Source organism: Thermobia domestica, chromosome 11, assembly GCF_964235325.1.
Source record: "Thermobia domestica chromosome 11, izTheDome1.hap1.1, whole genome shotgun sequence".
Taxonomy (NCBI): domain Eukaryota; kingdom Metazoa; phylum Arthropoda; class Insecta; order Zygentoma; family Lepismatidae; genus Thermobia; species Thermobia domestica.
Genome location: NC_137464.1, coordinates 23,584,905 through 23,612,785, shown reverse-complemented (window position 1 = coordinate 23,612,785; position 27,881 = coordinate 23,584,905). Strand labels below are relative to the sequence as shown.

At 35.8% G+C, this 27,881-nt stretch overlaps 2 protein-coding genes across 6 annotated transcripts in view; one reads left to right on the top strand and one right to left on the bottom strand.

Moving 5' to 3' along the window:
• Window positions 1–19,688, bottom strand: part of LOC145663983 (uncharacterized) — a 30,951-nt gene extending 11,263 nt beyond the window's left edge. Inside the window, exon 1 of the mRNA XM_081730247.1 lies at window positions 19,516–19,688. Within this exon, the coding sequence (XP_081586373.1) occupies window positions 19,516–19,573 (58 nt within the window). The 5' untranslated portion in view covers window positions 19,574–19,688. The remainder of the gene's footprint in view (window positions 1–19,515) is intronic.
• Nrx-1 (Neurexin 1) overlaps window positions 1–27,881 on the top strand; it is a 962,813-nt gene that overhangs the window by 761,884 nt on the left and 173,048 nt on the right. The gene's annotated exons all lie outside the window — the stretch shown is intronic.

Genomic DNA, 27,881 nt, shown 5'->3' with positions numbered 1-27,881 from the left:
TAAAATGGTAAAGTGTTTATCATGGGCCATGAATTTCAATTTAATTATCATATATAATTATTTCCTTGTTAAATTACAGATACTTTTCAGTGGAAAACAGAATGAAATTTGAAAGTCTCAAATCAAGGTAAAGTAGACCAACGTAAAGGGAAAAAAAAAACTGTGTCTCGAAAGCCAAGCAGTAAGTCCTATTGCTATTATTACAATTATAAATATCAATATCCAAAACTGCAGGGCCGGATTTCCCAATAGGCCCGGTAGGCCCGGGCCTATGGGCGCAAGCTCCTAGGGGGCGCACGGCCGAGAGAAAAAAAAATTTAAAAAAATATCTAGAAATAAAAATAAATAACCATAACTTAACGTATTTTTTTTAATTGATTTTAAAAAAATCAGGCTAATAAAGCATTCTTATTTTGAAGTTCATTGGAATAAATAATTGTTGGTAAAGTTAAACTATTTTTCAACATTATGCATCAACTTCGTTACAACATTGATCTCAAACACGGGAAAACTGGCTGTTTTTTTCTTTTACTTATTTACTTATTTTTTTTTACTACAGTTTTTTTTATTTATTTGCCCAAATGGCTAAATTGAACAAAACCAGTTATTCACCAATCTTTTGTTAATACATTAACGGTATTTTGTTAAGCCCAGAACCAAGTAAATTCCTCAAAAAACTTGCAATGATAAAATTGCATCGTGGAGTGGTTGGTGTTTAAGTAATTAACATATAGGCCTGATATAATGTTTTAATAAAGGTTTTTAGGAAAGTAACTTTAACCAGACTAGGGGCGGAAAAAATTATTGGGCCTAGGGGCGCCAAAATGCTAAATCCGGCCCTGCAAAAGTTTTTTTTTTCACTTACATATACTCATCTCAAGTAAGTAAATAGAAACAAATGAAAAAAAAAGAAGAAATGGAGGCCTTGAAAGTGAATCGTAGACAAATTCACCAGTGTTCAGAAGATGGTGTCTGAACTGAGTCGAGTGAGTTGATGAGTCAGACTGAGTCGTGATCGGTCAATGGGCCAGAGTGAGTCATGGCAGGTCAATGGGTCAGAGTGAATCATGGTGGGACAATTGGTCAGAGTGGTTCACGGTTAATGGTGGGTGCAGTGGGTCACGTCCTGTTGACCCACACCCACTGACATACTCCATCTCTGGCCAACACGTGGAGAAAATTCCATTTTGTGGGATTTTTTTAAATATTAATTATTGGGAATGGGATAAAGGGAATTTTCGTCGAAAGTGGCAATATATGTGGGATTTTTCACTATATGCATAATCCACGCTAATAAAATTCTCTACGAATGAGAAGTAAACATAATGATCAATAAGAGTGTCAATGTTGTCAACTTTTAGTCTGAAGTTTTTTCTTTCTTATCGCCTAGTGAAGAGTGACTTAATTAGGGTGACCAACCGTCCCGAAAAAACGGGATTGTCCCGTTTTTTCACTACCATTCCCGGTGTCCCGAAAAATTCTCCCGGGACGCCAAAATGTCCCGTATTTACGTACATTGGGTACAAAAAACCTTTCGAATCGCTAAAATTTCCTAATTTATATTATTTTCTAAGCTACGTGATTATATTGGAATATGTCTAATTACTGAGCAACGTCATTGCGACGTTTGCGATATTGGATGTGGTGGCTGCACTGCACTGGCCTCCTAGGCCTCCCCACTCCGCAGACGACAGTGCAAGGGGCTGAAAGTCTTATGAAAAACAATGTAACCTGTTTTTACTCTCTGTTTGGGCGCATTGAGGCCCTGTCATCGGTGTTTCCGTGATTTTACTAAAATCTAACACACTACGAAAGGGGAACAAAGGTATAGAACTATAAAAGTAAAAGTAAAAAGAAAATCAATTGTAAGTGAAATAATGTTTAAAAGTAACAAAATGCAAATAAAAGGAGTTCGAATCCGATGCTGAGAGTAATTATAAATCCTGTCGGTGACAGATTTGAGCGCTCATATATTTTTAGTAATGTTTTCAAATATTTCATTTTTTGTTAGTTGCTGATAGTTACTTGTTATTTAATTAATTCCAGAATTTTTTTAAATAGGTTTTAAAATTAAAAAGTGTAAATTTACTAATTTTTGTGGGGGATACAGAGAGAGGGGGGGGGGACGGAAAGGCAAAAATATATATTTAGGGGAGCAATATATCCAGAAATAAAAGGTGTCCGGTTTTTTTTCTAGTTGACGATTTGGTCACCCTAGACTTAATCATATATGATTAGGGAAACCCAAAAGCATAAAAAGCATAATAGCAATTTACACATATGGTTGGTACCTTGAACATGGCTGTGCTTGTCTGAGTCCAGAAGAAACTAATTTTAAAAGCATGATAAAGCATAATTTTAGAAAATAATGTATAAAGCATAATTTAAAAAATATACCACAATTCTTGGAAAATTCTATTAGAACAAGTGTTAGAAAATTCTGTTTAACTGCAAGTTTAACATAAAGTATTAATATTTTTAAAACCAATATTTACAATGCAAAATCTTTGAGAACATGACAATGCAACAATTAAAAGCTTATTTTTATTTCTTTAAACTTTTCGGAATAATCCTTTAAAGTGGAAAAAAGAAACAAGGAAAAGAAGAAGAAAACTTTCCGCCAACAATGAATAAGCAATAGTTTTCTTCTAAGTGTAACTGCGCAGTTATGTAAGATGATTCGAAATGTATATACAAAAAGTGCACAAGAGCTCCACACTATATTGTTATGTGTACCTCTTGAACTTCAGCACTTTCTGTACTTTTTGGTGGCATCTTTTACTTTTCTTATCTATATATATGCACCTCTAAGGCGCACTCAAGTGATAGAGAAAATTGATTCGAGTAAAGCATATCTCTTTAAAACGGATTAAGTAGAAAGTTCATTAAATATGAAAGAAACTGGTTGCATAAAATATTAATAAATAGATCAAGATATTAAGAATATTTAATGTATAGTAAATACTACACATTATACACGGTCGATTAATATAAAACAATGATTGAAATTAACAATAAAGCATAATAAAGCATAATTTTTTTAAAAAAATAAAGCATAATGTGGATTGCTCTATATATATCATTCTAAACGTTTCACACAGTGGCGTGTTTAGGGGGCAATCGGGCTAAAGCCCGTTTTTCGAATACCGCCTACAATAATCCATTTTTAAGAATTTCATTGACTTTTCATTTTCTAATGCTCTTTGGTCAGAAATAATAAATTTGTCAAATTTGATTCCATGTGGAACTGCATTCTTTTTTCTTTCTTTCGTCCATTCTACTCTTCTACTCTTTTTCTTATTAGTTGTTACTTTCTTTCGTTTCTCCTATCATACTTTCGACTGTTGTTAGTTGTGATTCAAGTCGGCCATCGACAATAACACTAAAACTAAGATGAGCTAATAAGCGAAACGGGTGTTCCACACCAACTTGCACGGATATCAACATAACAGGACTTTAGTTATTATAGTAAAGGAATATTTACATCGTTTAGTTATAAAGAAAGGTAAATATTTGAATTAAAGAAAATCAAAAGGGGGAATAGGTAGCCCGGGAAATAAGGTAGGACAAGAGGATTCTTCCTTTTCTTCTATAAATATAAAGGTAACCAAGAACGTTCTGTCGCTTTTTGTGGAGGTCTGTGTTCAATTGCCCTCACACCGTTTGTTGAATGTGAATAGAGATAAGGCGAAGGTCAGTTCTTGGTGTGGGTATATCCAACGTACTACCTGGTTGTGGCAGTTCAGTGACACCCTGAACTTGCCTAAGGACAGAGTGAACAGAAACCTCCACAGAGAGTCATAATGGCATGTATGCTGTACGAGTTCAAACGCCGCTACAGCGGGGCGGAAGATATGCAAGGCCTTTGGTGAGGGTGTCGTGACTACGCGGACAGTGCAGCGGTAATTTAACAAGGTTAAGAACGGTGACGAAACACTGGAAGACGCACTACGTGCTGGAAGACCAACATATGTACAAAATGAAGATCTTTAGGCAGCAATTGAGGTGAACAATGGCCAGATATGTGAGAAACTGGAACTACAATTCAATGTGAGTGGAGAAACCATTCGGCAGCTCCCCCATCAACTTGGGGAGTACTACAAGTTGAGTCGATGAGTCCCACGTGATTTGACTCCGGGCCAGAAGGCAACGTGATCAGGCACCTGTGTTTCTTTGCTGTCTTGTCTGAGGAAGGAGACATTTTTGGAAGGGTGTTGACATGTGATGAGAAGTGGGTTCTGTACGAAGCTCAACGGCTCCGTCATCACTGGTTAGCATCCCATGAACCGGTTCCAAAACAGCCTAAACTAGCATTCCACTAGAAAAATGTCCTCCTGTATGTTTGGTGGACTGCTTGCGGCTCGTGCATCGGGAACAGCTACCAGGTGATCAAAGCATCAATGCAACTGTATACCCTTAGCAGTTGAGCCGTGTTCAAGAAAAACTTGAAACTCTGGAGCCAGCATTTCTGAATCGCAAAGGAGTCCTCCTGTTACAGGACAACGCGTGGGGCTAGAATAACCCGAAACACCATTAATTGCATGCGCCATTCTCCCCGGACATTGGACCTTCCGAATATCATCTGTTCCATTCGTTGGACAATCACCTTAGAGGACGCCAGTTCAAATCTCTAGTAAAGGTGCAAAATGCACTTGATACCTTCTTCGCTTCACGGGCCACCAAGTTCTACAGCGATGGAATCCATGGCCTTCCAGAACATTGGCAGAAAGTCGTCGATGCTGATGGGGAATATTTTTTATCTTCCCGGTAGGTAACATATCGATGTTCGAAGGTAGTGGGTGAAAAACTGACAGAACTTTCTTGGTTACCTTTATAGAAAAAAAAGTTAGATTCACTGCTCAATTTTTATATATATTATATCATATAAGATTCACCAGTCTGCCATTATTGTCATTAAAACTTCAATTTATGGATAAATTAAAATGTATTTAATTCTCAATCTCAGGTGGGCAATTGCCCCTGCTTCCCCCGTGTTGTGCACATCCTCCGAAACAAAATCCTAAATCCGCCACTGCTCAACAAAGGGTCATATCTCAAAAATCTCACTTTTTCAGACAGAAAGGAACAAACAATAATTCCATAGAAAGGAAAGCAGTTGAATATGTAATAACTTGTCACCTATTTCCAGCGTCGTAACTTAGATTCATTCTGAGGGGATAATCATAAATACGTGTATTTGGGCCCCCTAGAAAAGTTGTTTTCCGAATTCTTGGGCCACTGTTTCCATCTTTCCTTCACTCTTTATGGCCCCCCGGAGCCTGTGAACCCTTCTGTACGGCAAGGTCTGCGAGGCTGCTCCGTTCCCTGGGCCCGTTCCATACATGACAAATTAAGGGGGCAATATTAACAAGTCTCAAATCCATACGAATAAATATTATTTCTAATGCCCCTAATATTAGACATTTTTTACTGAAATGGGCCCACGACTCATTGTTGTTTCATTTACTTTTAGTGTGCTGTTTTGTTTATGAAATGTAGTGAACCTGTTTGATGCTTCATTTATAATTTCATGTTCATATCGTACAAGGAACAAAAAATTTTGTCCTAAAATTGGTCCCCCTAGAACAGCGGGGAGCTTCTCTGGGGGCCAGTGGCCCCCTGTCCCCACAGGTTACAGCCCTGCTTATTCTAGACAATAATTATGTGGAATTATTGATCAATTATTACATATTTAACTTTTTTTCTCGTTTATGGAATTATATTTCTTTCTTTATGTATGAAAACTTGAGATTTTGAGATACGACCCTTCCTCATTTAGTTTACTTTGACATATTGTGGCAACATATTCATTTTGATCCCAATGAAAGCTCTCGTAGTATGTGCTTTCCATAAATAATATCCATGGTCTTTTCTGGTATTTTTGTTCCTTTCATTTAAGAATGTTCTGTACAACTGAGAGCGTGTTAGCGCATACATTCCACACACATAAAAAAGAATACACATTTGAAAGCAAGATGTGTGTATAGGAGAGGAAGCACCCAGGGGGAATACCTTGTAGTTATACAGTGCGGTCTTTGTTTCAATTCATGTAAACAGTATTTATATAAACAATTTGAATTTTGAACAGGTACCAAAGCCTTGTTTGCAGCTCTATAAATACAATGAACATCCACTGGGAGAAAGCCAACATTGTTTAAATTTTCGTTTCTGTTTCTTGAAGCCCTTCGTCTCTTCTCTATAATACCTAATGGTTGCTTATTCTGAACTCTAGCTTTCGTACACGTTAATTAAAACAATTACCAAAAATAAAAGAACCAATATTATTGTTATGGAAAAGTTAAATTTAGCCTACGTAACGCTTGAGGGGTTTCCGCTAAAGTAGTAGATAAAATTTATATTATTATACAGTAAAATTTGTATATGACAGAGCCTTATTATACAGTAAAATTTGTATATGACAGAGCCTTATTATACAGTAAAATTTGTATATGACAGAGCCTTATTATACAGTAAAATTTGTATTTGATGGAGCCTTATTATAAGTAAAACTTGTATATGACAGAGCCTTATTATACAGTAAAACTCGTATTTGACGGAGTCTTATTATACAGTAAAACTTGTGTATGACGGAGCCTTATTATAAAGTAAAACTTGAATATGACGGAACCTTATTCTACAGTAAAACTTGTATATGACGGAGCCTTATTATGCAGTAAAACTTGCATATGATGGACCCTTATTAACTAACTCACTCACTCTATGGCCTATGGAACCCGGAGGTTCAATGCCGCGTTCACAAAAGCTCTCCACTGACTTCTATCCTTAGCTAACTGCATCCAGTTTCTACTTTGTATTCCAATCTCTGCGAGATCCATCTTAATATTGTCCTCCCATCTGACGGACCCTTATTATACATTAAAACTTGTATATGACGGAGCCTTATTGTACAGATAAACTTGTATATGACAGAGTCGGGAGCGGTGGCGTCGGCCTGTAATCCAGCTCTTTGGAGGTGGAATTGTGTGGTGGGAATCGGCTTATGATGTAACATCTTGTCGTTGATCTTACATGATGGTCTGGTTTTGGCCATATTAAAACCCTGGTCGCTGTTCAAAGCCCCTGTTAATAGCAGGTCCTACCCTTCTCGCATACCCTTCATTTGCGTAAGAGCGTAAACTGTAAACGAAAACTGTATGTGACGGAAATTGTTTTAAAGATAAAAATTAAACTCAACGAGAAATTAGGACTATATGCCGGACTATATTAGGACTATATTTTTTTACTAACTAACTAACTCTATGGCCTATGGAACCCGGAGGTTCAATGCCGCGTTCACAAAAGCTCTCCACTGACTTCTATCCTTAGCTAATTGCATCCAGTTTTTACTTTGTATTCAAATCTCTGCGAGATCCATCTTAATATTGTCCTCCCATCTGCGCCTAGGTCTTCCTAATGGTCGTTTTCCGATTGCTCTTCCAGTCAAGACTATGAAAGCGTTTCTACTTTCTTTCATTCTAGCTACATGACTTGCCCATCTAAGCCTCCTAGACTTGACAACCCTAACAATGTTGAGTAAACCGTACAAATTATGTAGTTCCTCGTTATGAAGCTTCACGCAAAAAAAAGAAAGGTTACTAGTAAACAAGAAAAAGGTGGACAGTAACCAAGTTAGTTTGTCAATATATAGACAACAGAGTCGTGTGTCCCAGCAGCCAAGCCAAAAAGGTTAACGAGAGAAGGTGATCGTAACCTTGCGTTACAGATTAACATTGCTAGGTTACAGTGTAATAACTCACAGGGGTACGCTAACCGATCACGTAGTTACCACTATCAATCATAGCCTGTAACCGGTAACCTTGTTAGTATGTTGGAATAACCGACTGCTCGGTTAACGAAACAGGGTGCGACAACTTTCTAACCGTGTATTTCGATTAGTATAACTTATTTAATAAATAACACTAACAGATATTCACTCAGCCACGAGCACATCAAAAAATTATTTTCATTTCTAGTATGTACTTTTTTTTTTTTTTTTTTTTTTTTTGTCGTCATCTTGTTTAAAGGGTAACGCCCTACCCTTATAAGCCACCAATATCACAAGTATTTAACAACTAATAGTGAGAATTTGTTTGGGTGATACTCTTCCCTATAAGCAAAGACGTAAAAGGATTTTGATATTTGTATCGTAAAGCAACGTAAAACGCATTATGTTTCCTGAACACATTACAAAATTATTGTTACGAGTGTGTGAATTATTTGACGACAATTACATAACTAGTAGTGCTACCATCTAGTGTGGATATTTGTACTAGAAACATGTCACATAACATTTTATTCATTTAAATCTCAGAATATGCATAAACCTCCGTAAATAAACTTTCCTTCACATTTCTCTATTAATTTATGTAGAATCCATATTTTAATAACTGTTTTCCTATTCCTTCGGATGTATTCATAATTCTTAAAACTTTTCGTTCTTAAAATTGCAAATGGCGACCTTGCTGTTTGTACTTCTAGTAATGCAGTGTTACCAGTAAACAAGTTTCGGAGGGTTAAATTTGCCTTGTGTGAAAATCGGTTGATAACAACACAGTGTTTTAAATTAAATTAACCTTCTTGAATTGGTTACCTTCTTCTAACCTATTTTATAGGTTAATAGCAACCAAACACTGGATTGTTTCTACACATTTTCTAGTAACCTTTCTTGATTGATTACCGGCGACCTCGTAAAATTAACCTTTTTTGTCTCAGAAGGGTTGTTACAAATTATTAACTGGTTCTAGCAGCTAAATTGTCCATTAACCCCCACTAGGTTACCACTTATTTTTCTCAGTGTTCAACCGTTCCTCATTCCCGTTCCTCTTGGGTCCGAATATTCGTCTCAGGATCTTGTTCTCAAATACTTTCAGTCTATGTTCTTCCCTCAGAGTAAGCGACCATGTTTCGCAACCATACAGAACAACAGACATGATTATCGTTTTGTATATTTTAAGCTTCAAATTCCTCGACAAAAATCGCGACGGCAAGAGATTTTGAACCGAATAGTAACACGAATTCCCTGCTTTTAGTCGACATTTAATTTCTTCGTGAATATGATTTTCGTATGTTAATATTGATCCTAGATATTTGAAACTATCCACTTTATCAAAAGTATTCTTTAATATTTTAACGCATCCATAATTTGCTGTATTACGGTCCCGACGCACTTCCATGTATTTAGTTTTCTCTGCATTTACTTGTAAACCCATGTCCCTGCGAGCGTTTAATAAGATCTCTGCATTTCTTTCGATTGTTCTCCTATCATCCCCTATTAAATTTACATCATCAGCATATGCCATAACCTGGTGAATACCGTTCAACTCCAGGCCGTGGCATTTTTTTTTTTTTTTTTTTTTTTTTTACTATATACCCGAAACTTGCATAATTAAGCTTCCATTAAGTAAAAAGTTGCATGATGCAGGAAATATCATACGGGCTTCGAACTGTAATGAAATGAAATCTTTCAGTAGAATGTTCCCATGATTATGCTCTGTAGGCTAACGGAGACGATGATTAAGGGTAAATGAATGATATTAAAAGAATTTGTAGAATGAGAAAGTGGGAGGAAACGGGAATACCCTGAGAAAATCCACGGACACGATGTTATCCATTACAAACTTGCTTAGGCGGGAACCGAAGCACTGATCCTATGCACCAGAACTAAGCACTCTACCACTGAACCATTGTGCCCAGTAATGAATGTAAGAAGAGTTATTGGATTTTATTCTCCCCCTTTCATCAGATATTTGAAAAAAAAGAAACACATACTTGTATGAATAACAAATTTTTAAAGATAATAAAATTCTTGTAAAAATATTAACTGAATTCAAAAAACGCTGGAAAAGAAGAAAGTAATCAAAAAATACTATAGCAGGGCCAACAAGAAATGGTCTCTGACGTTTCTTATCACATACGGAGAGACAATGCAGCTCCTGCTTTCGTGCTACTGTTACCAATCACGGTCACTGTCTTACACCATTAATTAAATTACGACTATCGATGCACCGAAAAAAAAGTTTGACACGTGAGTAGTGGCAACGTTACTGCAAACTGTCAGAGATCTTCTCTTGCTGACTCCCCTATGAAAAGCAGAAAATTATTTTAAAAGCACTAAAATGTAGAAAATTATTTCAAAGGCTCTAAAAAAATAGAAAATTATTTTAACTATAATCGAAATTGTAATCATTTATTTATTTATTTATTTATTAAACGAATTTCTGATAGTAGCATAGGCAAGATGTAACATAAATGCATGTGCAAAAGTGACGAGGTGATTGCGGACATCCAAATAAGTAAAAAATGTTCCTATAAACATGGGTCCGATGCTGCTTCGGTTCCGAGATACAGAGTGTTCAAATGCCGACTCCCTCCAATGGCTTACTATGGAAAATTGCATGGAAATGTTCAATATTTTAGGAATAATACAATCAAGTGGAATTATTCCTGTGCAAATACATTTACACTAACATAGAGAATGAACCTTTTCAACGTTTGAGGTTATTGGGTTGTCAGTGTTGCCAACATGGTACAAAGTGTTATTTTTTAAATAGCACTAGACATGCACACCTTAGCATATGATTGCTGACATCAAAATGTTCCTAAACATGAGGCAGATTCCGTTTCGTTTTCTAAAGACAAGGCGTTCAAGTGTGAATCAATTAACGGTGCACAATAGGAAACAACAGTTCATAGATAAGGCAACACTGACAACCCAATAATCTCAAATGTTGATTAGTTTCATTTTCTATGTTAGTGTAAATGTATTTGCAGAGACATAATTCCACTTGATTGTATTATTCCTGAAATATTGAACATTTTCATCCACTTTCCCATAGTGAAACATTGGAGGGGCTCGACATTGGAACCTGTATCTCGGAAACGAAGCGGCATCTGACCTATGTTTATGGGAAGATTTTTACTTATTTGGATGTCCGCAATCACCTTGTCACTTTTGGCCAAGCATTTATGTTACACCGTGTGTAAATTTATTTTTTTTACCTTCTTCCGGTTGTAACAAGATTACTGAGCTACGATCTGTTCAAATGAACCGGTTCTTTTCAGTGAACAAATCGTTGAGCGGCGGTCAAGGAGATTGAAAACTTACGCTCATCACTAGCTATTCCTCTTGCATCTGGAGACATCACTTTACATTGCTAGGCCGTTCTGGTAGTGTTCAAACTCGGTGCTGCCATCTGTCAGCCGCTGTTCAAAGCATGTCTATGATTATTGCAAAACAAGACCGTCGCGCGCTGCTTCTAGATTATGAGACATTTTTTTTCTAACGTATCTATTTATCTTTTTTATATATTATGCCTCTCTGTTTCAGAAGGAACAGTTTGACTGAAAATTTTGTATTTCCACACAGTACAATATGACCACGAGATATCTTTTGGCCATGCCACTGGTCACATGCCTGTCTCGAACATTCACGCTCGCAGTAGAAACTTCTAAGGATAATGGAAATATCCACGAGAATTCCCTTGGATGGGATGTGTCTGTAACAGGGCAAATTCTAAGAATAATGGAAAACTACACGGGATTATCCTTAAATTTCAATGGGAGTGCTTGTCACAGGACAATATTTGCATGTCCGAAAACAGTCCTGTGACCATTCCGCAAAAAGCACAGAAATGCCCTGTTGCCACAGTTCTCAAACTGTGGTCCTCGATGGCTGCTCTATTCAAATTAAGACGAAATTCAAGTAAATTCTTATCACACATATCAATTGGGTATAGCGTATTCAAATAAGATTAATGTAAAGATTAGAAATATATACCAAATCTAATAACTTATGTGTAGTGATCGAAACTTTTCGTGTGAACGTTATGTGTAGTGAATTAAATTCTCCTTAAAATCTGTTTTATTTTGTACTAGAATTTGGTGTTATTCTTCGCGAAAAATAATTTTCCGTGGCTCTCATTTAAAAAAAAATAAAAAAAAAAAACTTTTAGATACCTTAACCAAGGATCAATACAAATATTGACCAAAAGGGACGAACTTCATCATTCGCAATTCTCATATAAGTTTTGAGGAAAATTTAAATAAATGCGTCGTACGAAATAACTTTGAACTTCTCACGTACACAGAATATAATTTAATATTTTGTGCAGATTGCTTACAAATAAAAATCTTACATTGCCTGTCCCATTCACAACTACACGAAGAAACATTCACAACCACTAATTGCTCTTTTACAAAATAAATAAATAAATAAATTATTTGTTTTAGCTGGACACTTACGCATATTAAACATGTAATTTCTTTTCTGTTCTCCTCGAAGGACAAAATTATTAAACCATCCACATTTTGTTCTGAGATATTTTTTCCTTCTCACTGTCACCACAGTATTGTGCTCCGAGAAAACTCTTTCAGAGTCTACGTTCGAGGCAGGTAATATCATTGCTTGAATAACGTAACCAGCAAATTATTTTCTGTATAATTTAATGAGGACAAAGATTTTGTACAAGATTCAAATTTTTTTTTTTTTTTTTTTTGTCTCAAAACGATCTCTTCACAATGTTTTTTTTTTTTTTTTTTTTTTTTTTAAGACTAACATTGGCTTTTTATTATCTCTTGAGTGAAATTCTCTCCATCTTCATTACGTTCTTCAGCTCTTGGGGCATTTTTCATTATAGTAATGCTATTTTAGGATTTTGTTCGTGTATTAGTTAAAAATCGGTGATATTCTGACAAATCTCCCACGATTGAAATACAGCAAAAATGATTTTACTTTCAATGATTTTAAAACATAGAGTGTTTTTGTTATTTATTATGCTTTCCGCAACTGTTCGTTGTTATTGTTTAATGGAAAAGTCTAGGTCTCTAATATTATTACTAATATTCTGGGTATCCTTGAATTGTTAAAAAAAATTACGTTTTTTTTTTTAAATCACTACTACTTTAAAATATATAAATATAGGGGTATATTATGATATATGCTCAAAACATTAAAATAATTTATAAATTTGCGTCTGAAAGAAATAAGATTGGGCCATCCTATTCTTTTCTTCTCGTTTCGATTCTCCTCTCGAAAACGAGCCCATAATCTGAGATGTGAAGTACATTTTAAAATTCAAGACGAGACAAAGAAACATGACAATGCGAGACGAGACGAGAAATCCCATTAGTCTCGTGAGCGATACTAGTTCGCTCAAGTTTTAGAAAGTGGTTGTACGAACGTAATGAAGTACATTTATTAACGCTTAAATATACCCAAGGCAAGATAAATAATAAATATGGTTTAAAAGCTATTACATCACATCCATCGTGAACTTCTCATGAACCCGAAGATCTCTAACTTCTACGTCACCCTCATCATAGGTATTCTGCCATTATTGGCAGGTTACTTGCCGCAATTGAGAAGCTTCCATGTTCCACGGTCTTCTGCTAACATTTTCATCTTCACGTACAATTTTTCTGTTTTGATATTGTCCATTAATTATAGTCTTCTTCGACTTTCCCTCTCTTTCCTGCTACTATACCCTCTAGCACGTCATATATAATACAGATTCTTCTTAGCAAATGTTCCAACCAGTTTCTCTTCCTCTTCTTAATAATATCTAAAATTGTTCTTTTCTCGCCCACTATTTCTAACACTCTCTCACTTGTTTTCCGTTCGACCCGGCTAATTCTTTCCAATGTTCTCCATAACCACATTTCGAAATCTTCTAGTCGTTTTTAATCATTTTTACGTAATATCCATGTTTCTGACCCATAAAGTACAAGACTCCACTTGAAGCATTTTATAAGTATTTTTCTCAACTCTTTATTCAAGATCAAATTAAGAAAATAATCAAGGAATAATATTCGTATATAAATTTATAAATCGAGACGAAAATCAAGACGAGAAAATCCTAATTTTGTCTCGCCTGTCTCGTAGAGAACACTAATAGTCCGTAGAACATATTTTTTAACTAATAAAAGTGATTCCCACTTGAATTAAGTTAGATAAACGCTGTTGTACAGAAATTTCTCAAGAAGTCTATTTTTCGAGGTAAGTGGACGTAAGTTTTTTCCACATTCCATCGACATCCGAATATCCTGGGATTAACGTCCCCTTTGGACCAAGGGCTCCGATTTCTCTGTCAATTTGGGGGAGCGGGCATTCAGATGCAGAAGGCACATATATGAGGATTTTAAGACAGATTCCATCCAAATTATGCCAAATATTGTATATTCACAAGTAGAATGCGGGTACCAACATGAGATTTGGGAGGCCCTGGCCCCCACGGCCCCCCCAGGATCGGCGCCTTTGCCTTGGACGTCCAGGATATGTATATGTGCTACGTGGATTGATAATCCACAGAGTGTAAATAACAGAATATTAGTATATGATGCTACAAAACAATATTTATGAACATACATAACCATACAATTTAATAGAATGGCGGAAACTATGTAAATATGTAGTGCAATTGACATAGAATAAAACAACGTAGACAGCCCGTATCTATAATAAACTTTGATGCTATTAATTTCCAATATCCTGTACAAACTGATTAAACACATCCATCAATGCATATTGACTTTAATCAGTTTGCAGCTTAACTTATCCCCACATTAGATGTTGATGCTTTGCATTGCTCCGTTTGTGTGTACTAGTTAATGGGAACGCTTTTATTTTTAAGCTCTTAATGAGCGGATAGACCCCTGTGACCTCCTATTAGAAGTTTACAACAAAATTCTTGTGTAAGCAGTAGTTTTATTTTTAATTCATGCGATATGTTTCGTAAATTTAATTAAAAATATGGGATTTCAGTATAATATAACTACATTAGTGATTATAATACTAGCCAGTTTAATTTTTTGTATTTTATATATATATATATATATATATATATATATATATATATATATATATAATTAAACTAGTAAATAGATTATTAAACTGCGTTCCAGCTCCAGCATGTGTCAAACACAATATTGTGATTTACAATAACTTTGTAATACATTAAAAAAACTATTTTGATAAAACAATAGTACCGTAAGACGGGGTTACTTTGCACCAGATTAAAAGAATTTTAAAGAAAATCGCATGTAACTTACAAACGTAATGATTTAGAACACTGTATTTTAAACATATAATAGCTAGATATATAACGAAAACATTAGTGCAAGTTCATTAGTAAACATTCAGTATGACCATAGTTATTGAAATATAAACTTTGGTGCAAAGTAACCCCATAGGTAAGGATACCTTGCACAACATACAAAAAAGTATGTTCAACCTACGAACATAACGTTTCTGTGCAATTTTTCATTCATATTTATACATTTCAGAAAGTTATGTATTTTCTGGTTCGAACACAAAAACCACATTTTGATAGTTTAGCATATGTCCCAGAAAAATTCCAACTCAGGAACAGAAAAAAAATCCCCTTGAACTGTTTTGCCATGGTTATTCCTTATATCCAAGAAAATCATCCCAACCGCAACCAGTGGAATATTTACGGGGTTTCGGACTTTCAGGCAGAAGCCCACCGAATTAATAATGCATGAATGTATGAATTCCATGATTTCATTTTTTTAAAATCTAATGTTAATAATTCCTATGCATATAAGCTTCAAGTCCCCCCAAAACTCTAGTGATTTTTGAAGCAACGAAGCCTTTGTGAGTGAAGTCCCTCTCAAACTATTTTTCTGGATCCGCCACTGTTCACAATTTATTTTCCAACAAGAAATTCATTCCAGCATCTACCTAAACAGGAAATGTACCTAAATTTAGAATGCAGGAGGTTCCAGTAGTAATAATTTCCTATCTAAGGGATATTTTGGACCGGTGCAAAGTAATCTCGATTAGAGGCTGAAACCGCCTTCTCCCAGTTTTACTTTTTTGTGACTTTAAAACGTTTCATATTTCAATTTCAACTATTGCATCAAAGTCACATTATACACAGTAGTATTCTACGAAACTGACTTAACTTTGATGGAAATTCTTGTACGTGATATCTTTCAAATTTTGTCCGCCTTTACAGTGACTGTTTTCCATACCTCTACAACAACAAACCCTCCCGGTAATTAGAACTGATGTTAACCGCCAACATTACATCCAAAATACAGTTAGATGTTCTATCTCGCGGTGGCAGTTGAAACTTGCTCTTTACAGTTGATGGTTTTACTGGCAGGATTGTGAAACTCTTTTCACATTTTGTGCAAAATATCCCCTGATGTGCAAAGTAACCCGAACTCCACATCGAATTTGATCACCTTTTTAATACCTCACTTTTGCTATTACAATAATTTTGCTTTTCCCTAATGTTTGGCGAATTGTAAAAAGCACTTCTAAACTTGTAACTTTTCTGAAGATCACCATACGCATTTGTTTATATACCATGACCAGCTCCCATTGTAAGCTGTATGCATTTGAACGTCGAAAACACATCAAGTTTGCATTTTGGTAGGTCACATCGGCGTACCTTCGAGTTCACTATATGAAGGATTGACAAATCTTGAAATTGTATATAACATGAGATCTGCATAGAATTGAGAAGGACATGTGGAAGAAAGGCCTATCCCACTCTTGCACAGAAATTGATTTCCATACATTATATGAAAGCTAGTGCCATCTATTATCTGCGGTTTGAACTTGTTCTCAGTAGGATACGACAAACCTTGGGCCTCATTCCGTATCGGTCTTCGCAACGCAACACAAAGCAAAAAATACAATAAGAATCGCTAACTAAAAGGCAAATTTCGCGTTCCCTTGACGTAAACCGTTATGAAATCAGGTCCCGAGTCTAATTTGCGAACTAAAATTTGTGCAATCTGTCAGTCATTCTTATCTCTCTTCTGAGAACTTTAACTGCTTTTTTCTCATGAAGTTGTAAACATGACGTTCCGTACGCTTTACTTTTATCAATTGTTTTAAACTTGTGGTGATGTGATGCAAACTATAAAAATGAACTTGTCATAAGCTGGAGTGTTTTCACCATTGTATAGTCTTGACCGATTTAAATGCCAAATAATAGAAATAACTTTTAAGCCCGAAAGTACCGTACCGCACATTTCGTGAAATAAAAAAAAATAACAATAATAATAATAATAATAATAATAATAATAATAATAATAATAATAATAATAATATAAAACTGAAACATTTGTTTCTTTGGACTCATTCACCATTTTGACCCTGAATGACTTTGTCCCCAAGTAATAGACCTCGTTAGGAAACCTCAAAGAAACACACGACATATTTCACAAAAATAAGTTTATTTCTAGGTAAAGTTAGTTAAGCATTTAAAACTAAAAGTTAATTCACGCTTTGACTAGATAATTTCAGCTCCAAACAGCCATGACCTTTGATCAAGAGTTTGGGCGCACAACCTCATAAATTACTCCTATTTTTCCCCCAATTGTATCTTTCTCCCCAGGATTTGCCATTATCCAGTTGACTGTATGATTCTTCAATGAAAAATTATGTCTCCCTCCCAAATAATCTCATGGGGATGGGGACAATTTGTGCCCTTTAACATACCTGTGGGCACCACTGGTTCAAGTAATGGGGGAAATTTTTAACTCTTAAATAAAATGAAATCTTACGACCCATGATTATGCCCTTAACTCTTAACGAGAACACATGTGAGAAATCTTTCACGAAAATTAATGAAATCTTAGTAAAATTGTGAAATGATTATTTTTAAGACTAGGTAAATTTACCTTCTTCGTATTGACCAATTCCAACAACAAACAGTGATGATTATTGAAAAAATATATCTAAGCAGATATATGCCAAATGATAGGATCGAAGTGATTTTTACGAGAATTTTCGACAAAAATAGTTGTTGTTAACTAGAATGCGTTTGAAAAGTTTCAACCTGAATTAATAGAATTATTTCCTAAGCCAAAAAGAAAGAAAAAACAATGCATATTTCGTTTTAAAAGATCTGATAAATTATTGCAGAAGTTATCGTGGAACAACAGACAAATAAACACCTCAGAGCCGTACTAGAGATTTCGGCGTCCCCTTACTCTCACCTTACCAAGTTTTTTCTTTCTTTTCTTATGTATAGGAGAAGCAGCTTTTGTTGTTATGGTACGTTAAGGGTCTTCACTATTGCGAAATTAAACTACCGCTAATTTTAGAGATTTTCTGTAATAATTTCAAAACAAATAAAAATATTGGAAAAGCAGAAACGTAGTGAACTAGACAATGTGATTTTGCATGTGATACTGTTATCACAAGTCATCTATCTACTTCCGATTTGCAACAGTAGATAGATTTAGTATTTTTTGCGGATTCTGTAAATAGTGGCATACCAAAACAAAATAGGTGAACTGTGGTAAAGGTATCGCATGCAAAATTGTATTGTTTAGTTTACTACGTTTCTGCTTTTCGAATATTTTTATTTGTTTTGTTGATATTACAGAAAAACTAAAATTAGCGGTAGTTTAATTTCGCTGTATTGAAGACCCTTAAGTTTTTATCTAGCTGCTTAGACAGGCCATTGCAACAGCGAAAAGCGATCATTATGTATTCTTCTACAAATAAGAGCTGTTTTCAAGAAAATTATTTTGGACTTTTTGTTAAACTTGACAAACTATCTTCGGTTGTATACAAATCCACAAATCCACTTGGAGAAGAATTATGAAAAGTTATTTCATAGTATTGATAAGAAATGAAATTTTAATACATTTGAAACTATGTTCTTTTAATGTTTAAAATGGGTGACAGCATTAATTTCAGTAATAATTGTAAATTTCTGTAATTTTATTCTATATGTGACCACACAAAAAGCATTTTAATTTCGATTCTTTTATGGTAAATATATTTTGTGAAATGTAACGGAAATTCAGAAGGAGCCTTCTTTGCGAATTTCTCAAAGCCTTCATTGTCACCGTCGCGTCATGATTAATCCGATTGGGTAGAAAAGCGTGATTATCTAAGCAAACTCATTACCTTAAATTAAAAAAAAAAAAAAAGTATTTCAGACTTTGAACGTTTCTGATTTTGAAAACACTCCTGCGTACACTATAAGTCATTACTCGGTACCGTGTATATCACATCGTTATTTAACAAATAATATATAATAAATAAAAACTTGTTTGTGACTTATTGAAATGTTTGGGTTGCGATCAGAGCAAACAAGAAAATTTTTAATAAATCTATTTCTTTGCAAACTGACAATATTGATTTAATAGGGCGCCAATACGTTTTCGGGGCGATGAATAGTTTACTCTTTTCCAGCACTTTTTCTTTCTTTTTGCTCGTTCGGCGCCTTCTTATTATCAACGCCCGGGGCAACCGCGCCTCCCCCCCCCCTTTCCTAGCTACGACTCTAAAACACCTGTAAGTGAATCTTGATCAAATAGTACAACATCGTTTACGCTAGCTTGAATTAACGTTTTAGGGATATTGAGTATTTTTGTACGTATATAGCCACATAACATGCATTAAAAACAAGTTTTTATGGAAGGAATATTCAGCGATGATAAATGAGAAACACCTGCCTTGAGGCGGTCCAGCTGTTGCTTATGTATATAAAAGATATCTTCAAAAGAACAAAAAATTACACTTACTTGATTGCACATAAATGAACACAAGAAGAATCCCTGCGAGTATATACTTCGTAAACATGTTTGTAGTAATAATCACACTGTATAACTAACTGTCTATGTGCCCACTACACGAGTATAGCTGTTACAAACTTTGAAGATACGACGAGAAAACAAAAACAGATGTGTCTAAATTAAGAATTAGATACAGAAGAAAATATCCCTCCCAGAAAATTCCCTCTTTAATTCCCTTCTATCTCTTAAGCAACACTTGACCACCAACAAGTGGCTCAGAATTGAGTTCACTCTTAAGAAAGAGAGAGAGAGAGAGAGAGAGAGATAAGACACTTCGAAGGAAAATACAATTACCGAAAAATAAAACAGTTTGTTCTCGCATTTCGTGCACGCATCAAAGCGTCAATATTATCATTAAGCAATTATCTCATTTTGTAAATCATGCGTCATAATCTATGGAGTGTAAATCTCTGCCAATTTCACATCCAGTATCTTAAACACTTGATTTTAAAACATCATTTTGACGGTAGCAAACCAATAACAGGCATCTATGCTCAGAAATAGCAGCGTTTTCTACGGTCGTATAAGGTGCTAGGCAGGGAATTCTGGGTAAATAGTTGGATCATATTAGAAAAATGAAATAAAATGAATTCTTTTAGTTTAACGTTGCACGATTATGCCTGTTGGGCTAAGAAAGACGGATAATTGAGGCAAATGAATGATGATAGAAGAATTGGTGGAATGATAATGCGGGAGGAAACGGGAGTATCATAAGAAAACTAATGAACCCAATGTTGTCCACTACAACTTACTTGGTCGGGGATCGAAGCGGAGACCCCATGCACCAGAGGTAAGGGCTCTACTACTGAGCTACCATGCCCCCCCCCCCAGAGATTACATTAGATATAAAGATCAGATAATGAGGTTTGTTCATTCTACTGAGGCATTTGTAGTTTATGAAAATGAATATCGGGAAAGTACTTGCTTTAGAAAAAACTAGAGTGAAATCTATTTGCTGAGCAGGGATGGACTTAGTTCATTATGAACCTCTATACTAATTTTCTCGTCTTTACCAACTATAACTTCCTTCTTTAATAAGTAAAAATTTTATATTACCATATGCTATATTATATGCTTCTGAAGAAGCATAAAGAAAAATGTGAAGAAGTCTGAAAGAAACGGGAGAGAAAATGGATGGACTTAATATTGTCCACAGAAATTCGCATCTGCTGGAATCGAACCAGGGACAACAACTAGCATCAGAGTTGAGTCGAGTTCTTATATTTTGCGTTCTTTTATACATCAGCGAGGTTATGAAAGACAGAATGTACTATTTATGTAGGATGCGAATCACGAGCGGGGCTTAAATCCAGGGCTGTTGACGGGTGCACGCCCCATCATGCAGGAGCAACTTCCATAGTGTCCTATATACTGAGATTCACACTTTTTGTTCCGTCTCATGGCTGGTGTAATAACGGCGTATATTAAAATATCGCTTCAATATCAATCTCTCAGACTGTGAGTTTCACAATCGCCTTGAAACTACCCTAGTAGCAAGAAAGCTTTCGACTAGTTGGTGCGTGCTTGGCTTTTGGCTTTCTACGCTTGCACTTGAAACGCGTACTTTCATACAATCTGCCTTTTATTGTACTTGCAAGCGATGATTTACATCCCTCGCGAACGTCATAGCATCACTGGTCGTTCATTGGCTATTGACTTGACTTGACTTGAATTAAGTAAAACACTTGCGTCAAGCTTGAATTAAATACTGAATTGATGGTTGCCCCCATGTATCTTCGTTACTGGAATCCAGCTTGCGGCATGCTTGTACGTTTTCCAATCAAGTTGGATACAAGCTTGGGTGACTTGCAATTCAAGCTTACAGCAAGTGTTTTGCAAGTTGTCCCTGCTACTAGGGTAGAAGCGATAACACGCCTGGATGAGACAAACTACAATGTCTTTCCATCCTATTATATATAAATCAAGCTTTCTTGCAGGAGGTTGTGTCCAAGGAGGGGACTCCGTAATTATCCCCGGAAAACACAGCAGCCTTTGTTGTAGCGTTCAATTCCCTAATTGAATGTAAGTTTTGTTTTGAATGATTTTTCATTGGAGTGTTTCCTCCTATAATTTTTCATATCTGGTTTTTCGCTACTTAACATGTTAGAAAACCAGCACGTCTCATAAATATATATTTCTATATAAGAATATATTCTAATAGTTGGCGTGTTTCAGTATTTGCAACAATCCAGCCTGATGAATACAAGAACAAATGTCTGTTTCAAGAATCTTATCTTTTAGTCAAGAAGAAAACGTGATAAATGCAACCAAACTATTTTTATGATATAAAATAATAAAATGAAACTAACTTCTCGGAACAAAATCTATTGTGGGACTAAGTTTAAACAAGGAAACTTGCATTATACAGATGATCATCCTACTATAAGCTATCGCACGGTTCTCAGATAAGCGGAACTTATCAGAAAAATTATTAGAAAGGTAGGTATATATATATATATATATATATATATATATATATATATATATATATACTGGTGTAAATTCATTTAAGAATATTAAGCAGGAATTCACGTACCTGGCCCAAAGTTGATATACAAGAAGGTGATGTAATAGTATCCCAACATGTTGCCGGTGAAACATCATGAACATGTAATAAAGGGTGTTAAAAACGTACAGAGCTTACATATTAGAGAACGGCAATAATACAGAACATAGAATCAGAAAACTACACTCTATATCTTTGCTGTTTTTGAGTTTTTTTGTTTGTTTGTACTCTCGAAACTTCACGGAAGTAACTCTGGTCCCTTTTTACAATACGAATTGATTCGATAAATTAAAACACATTAAATTTTTTGGGTATTACTTTTGATAATTAAAATGGTCCAAAGTTTCCATAGTAACAATGGAATTTTATAGTGAGGAGACGTAATTTAATTGACTAAATTCAGTTTAGATGTAAAAAACTAATTGGTATATTTACTTTTGTGAAATATATTATTTTGACCATATATAGCTCTAACAACTGGCATGTTTTTAAAAGCCCAGGGGTATTATATATATATATATATATATATATATATATATATATATATATATATATATATATATATATATATATATATAATATGTATAGGGGAAGCCGGGGCTGGGTGGCGAACTTTTCATTCTTTATCTTTTTATAAGCAGATAGTGCACCGTATTCCAATGTAATGGATGTGTACGAACACACCAATGTTTCCTCTAATAAATTCAATTTTTATTTTTGATTTTTTGCTTACAGTTTTGAGAAATAAAATTTTCTTTCTTTTAAAATGGAGTATGCCAACCGATCCCTAGTAAGGGGCTGGTTGGCTGATATTATGGTGGGTAGTTGGCATACTTTTTAAATATAGCAAATCACAAAAGAAAATGGATTTATTAGTAATGTACGTGATTTTTCTAAATTCTATTATATATATTGCAATGCAGTAGGCTATTTGAAGTTTGAAATGACTTACTCAAACTTCTGTCAATTTAACTTGGTTGTCATGACATCGAAAGCTACAAGATTATCAAACCACATCAGTTTTAATAGGATTGATGTAGGCTAATTCTTCATATTATTTCAAAATGTAATTAAAATAACTAAACTATCAAGAAACGCAGTTTATTTCCTGCCGTTCACAAAGTAGCCTAAGAGAAACTAAGATATGTTTTAGCTGAATTATCGAGAAACGCAGTTTATTTCCTACTTCTCACAAAGAAAGGAAAAGCAATAGCTACTAAAAAAAAATTGTGTGTGTGTATGTGTGTGTAAAGGTAACCAAGAAAGTTTGGTCGCTTTTTCACCCACCACCTTCAAACCTCAATATGTCATCTGAGGTGTACCTGGAAGATCAAAAATAGTCACCATCAGCATCGACGACCTTCTACCAACGTTCTGGAAGGCCATGGCGGTAGAACTTGGTGGCACGTGAAGGGAAAAGGTATCAAGTGCATTTTGAACATCTACTGGGGGTTTGAACTGGCGTCCTCTAAGGTGATTGACCAAGGAATGGAAAAGGTGATAATTGGACGGTGCAATGTTCGGGGAGTATGGAGGATGCAATAGTGTTTCCCTTCCAAGGCGTAGTACGGTGTCTCGGGTTATCCTAGCCACGTGGGCCTTAGTGCTGTCCTGTAACAGGATACCCCTTTACGACTCAGAAGTGCTGGCCCCAGAGTTTCAAGTTTTTTTTTTTTTTTAACACGGGTCAACTGCTGACAGTACACAGTTGCATTGATGCTCTGACCAGCTGGTAGTAGTTCCCGATGCACGAAGTCCGAGGAGTCCACCAAACACACAGAAGGGTCTTCTCCTGGTGCAGTGCTGGTGTCGGATGTTTTAGAACCTAGTTCACCGGATGCTAACCAATTATTACAGCACCGTGGAGCTTATCGTACAGGACCCATTTCTCATCACATGTCAACACCCTGTCTAGAAATAGCGCCTTCCTCAGACGAGACAGCAAAGAAACATAGGTGTCTGCTCGCAGTGCCTTCTGGCCCGGAGTCAACCCACCTTGTTGTGCTTCCCAAGCTGATGGAGGTGCTGCCGAATGGTTTCCCCTCCCACTCTGAATTGTAATCCCAGTTCCTCACATGTCTGGCCTCTGTTCGCCTCAATTGCTACCTGAAATTCTTCATTGTGTACATATGTTGGTCTTCCGGCACGTAATGCGTCTTTGAGTTTTCTTCACCGTCCTTAAACTTGTTAAACCACCGCTGCACTGCCCGCTAGTCACGACACCCTCACCGAAGACCTGACATATCTTCCTCCGCGCTGTAGCGGCGTTTGACCCGAGTTTGAACTCGTACAGCATACACGCCCTTATGACGGGCGTGAGATTCCATGTTCACTCTGTGGAGATTCCATGTTCACTCTATCCTTACGCAAGTTCAGGGTGTAACTGAACTGCCACAACCAGGTAGTATGTTGGCTATGCCCACACCTACAACTGACTTTCGCCTTATCTCCATTCACATTCAACTCACAGTGTGAGGGCCAATGGAACACAGACATCCACAAAAAGCGACAGAACTTTCTTGGTTACCTTTATATATACCCTAAAAGCGAAGAGAAGCCCAAATACATCCCCATTTTTCCCATTCCGTGTCAATTTTTTAAAAATAATTTGTTAGTAGCAGCTTTATGTCAAAAATCCTATGCAGTGTCAAAATTTCAAGTTAGCTTGAGCAGGTTGGCCTGGACATTCAGTCAGCAGGACCTCTTCTTTTATGTATATTCAGAAGTACTTTAATAGATTTTGATGTAAAATTTACATTCCGTGTTTCAAGCCTATGTTCGTCGTTCGGGCAAACGTCTTCTTCTTGCTCCGCTTCCCTTCTGGACCCTCTAAAAATTTACAATGTTATATGTGCTACAATATACCAGAACTGGCCTTATTGCGATTGGCAATGTCTGAAAGGGAGGCGGAAAAATAGATTTGATTTGATTGTAAGTTTAGCGCCCCTTTCAGCAGCCAGACTATCTGAACCACATGAGCTATCGCCGGGAATCGAACCCGAGTCTCCCACCCCAAAATCACATACGCTAACGGTTTAGCCACGAAGGATCAGGCGGAAAAAGAAAACTGTAAACTGTACTCAATAAGCAGAGAGTATGACAGTTACCTTTTTCTTAGAGCTGAAGACATAACTTTAAAAAGTTTTAGTAATAATTAAACTTGGGAAGGAAAACGGGTCGAAGCAGAACCCAGTAAAGCGGGTAATCTGATGACTCTATACCACTATGTAAGATCGGGTTTACAATGGAATACATTTTTAAGTAGGTTTACCAAAAGCTTTTTTTTATAAATTACTCTGTTCAGAGACAAAATCTCAAAGAATTATCTTACTTGACAGATCACAATCAATTTTTGCCAGGATGAATTATCTTACATGATGAATCATAATCACTTTTGACCAGGATGAATTACCTTATTTGATGGATCATAATCAACTTTAGCCAGTATGAATTATATTACTTGATAGATCATAATTAATTTTGTCCAGGATTAATTATCTTACTTGGTGAATCATAATCAATTTTGGTCCGGATGAATTATCTTACTTGATGGATCACAATCAATTTTAGCCAGGATAAATTATCTTAATGGATCATAATCAGTTTTGACCAGGATGTATTATCTTACTTGATGAATCATAATAAATTTTGTCCAGGATGAATTATCTTGCTTGGTGAATCATAATCAATTTTGGCCCGGATGAATTATCTTACTTGATGGATCACAATCAATTTTAGCCAGGATAAATTATCTTAATGAATCATAATCAGTTTTGACCAGGATGTATTATCTTACTTGATGGATCATAATAAATTTTGTCCAGGATGAATTATCTTACTTGGTGGATCATAATCAATTTTGGTCAGGATGAATTATCTTCCTTGATGGATCACAATAAATTTTAGCCAAGATAAATTATCTTAATGGATCATAATCAATTTTGACGAGGATGTATTATGTTACTTGATGCATCATAATCAATTTAAGCCAGGTTGAATTATCTTACTTGATGGATCATAATCAATTTTGACGAGGATGTATTATTTTGCTTGATGGATCATAATCAATTTTGGCCAGGTTGAGTTATCTTACTTGATGGATCATAATCAATTTTGGCCAGGATGTATTATCTTACTTGATGGATCATAATAAATTTTGTCCAGAATGAATTATCTTACTTCGTGGATCATAATCAATTTTGGTCGGGATGAATTATCTTACTTGATGGATCGTAATCAATTTTGGCCAGTATAAATTATCTTACTTGATGGATCGTAATCAATTTTGGCCAGGATGTAGAGTGTCAGAAGTTAGGAATCGAGCTCACTGGTGGAAGTGATCCAACCTCCAGAGGTAGTAGAAATAACTTATTTCCGGTTTTAACGTTGATCACAATAGATCAAAAACAATAATAGATAACGAGGAGTCTCCTACAATCGATTAAGCTACCCCAGAAAAAATTTCGTCTCCATTCGTAACTCTCTACTAAAACCGGAAATTATAGTCATACATTACAACTTCCGGTTTCAATGTTGATCTACGTAGAGCAAAGACGATTAGAACGAAAACTAACTAACTAACTAACTCTATGGCCTATGGAACCCGGAGATTCAATGCTGCGTTCACAAAAGCTCTCCACTGACTTCTATCCTTAGCTAACTGCATCCAGTTAATACTTTCTATTCAAATCTCTGCGAGATCCATCTTAATATTGTCCTCCCATCTGCGCCTAGGTCTTCCTAATGGTCGTTTTCCGATTGGTCTTCCAGTCAAGACTTTGAAAGCGTTTCTACTTTCTTCCATTCTAGCTACATGACCCGCCCACCTAAGCCTCCTAAACTTGACGACCCTAACAATGTTGGGTAAACCGTATAAATTATGTAGTTCCTCATTATAAAGTTTCCGCCATTCCCCATTCTCGTTCCTTTTGGGTTCGAATATTCGTCTCAGGATCTTCTTCTCAAATAAGAACGAAAAGCTATTTTAATTGATTCAGCGTTCTTCTCACTTAATCCTATATTTTGACCGAAAGTTGAAGAATTCAACCACTTCCGGTTTTAAGATTGATCGCTATAGAGTGAAAACGGTAATAGATAGCAACAAGCCGTTTTCTCCAGTCAATTGAGTGGCCCAACAATGAATTCCATCTCCACACTTTTTTTTTTTTTGCTTTAAAAACATTCATTGAGTCAATATCATGCTATTAGTAAATCTTCAATACAATGAAAATCTGTTCTCGTGGCAACAATTGAGTTTTTGAGTGTGGAATGAAGAAGGGTGGGGGAGAAATGTATTGTTGAGAGAAGATTGGAGGCGTTGTGAAATTTAAATCTGTACTGCCGCCTCCAGTATCCTCTCAAGTACATCATAGTTTCTTGCGTGGGAAGTGATGAACAGGGAGAAATGCAGAGTGTTGTGTTATGCAGATAGACGGCATTAAAGGAACTTCTATTGTTGAACCGATAAAAATATTCAGACTTCAATTTGCACGTTATGTACACTGTGAAAAACCAAACTTATTGCCGTGGTGTACACTTTGACACTGTAATCATAGAAAAGTAGCCACTGGGAACAAATGTTGCTATTTCACTGTACATACTTTTGCCTTACAAACAACTTACCTTATCGTACACATAAAACCATCCAGGTATAAAAAAAAGTATAAGGCTTCACCCATCGCCTTAATTAACGTCAGTTTCGGCTGGTTAACTTCCCTCTCATAGGTTGCCTGATCCTAACATAAACCAAGCATCCTAGCTTGCCTGAAGCTCTGAGAGATCCTAACATAAACCAAGCCTCTTAGCTTGC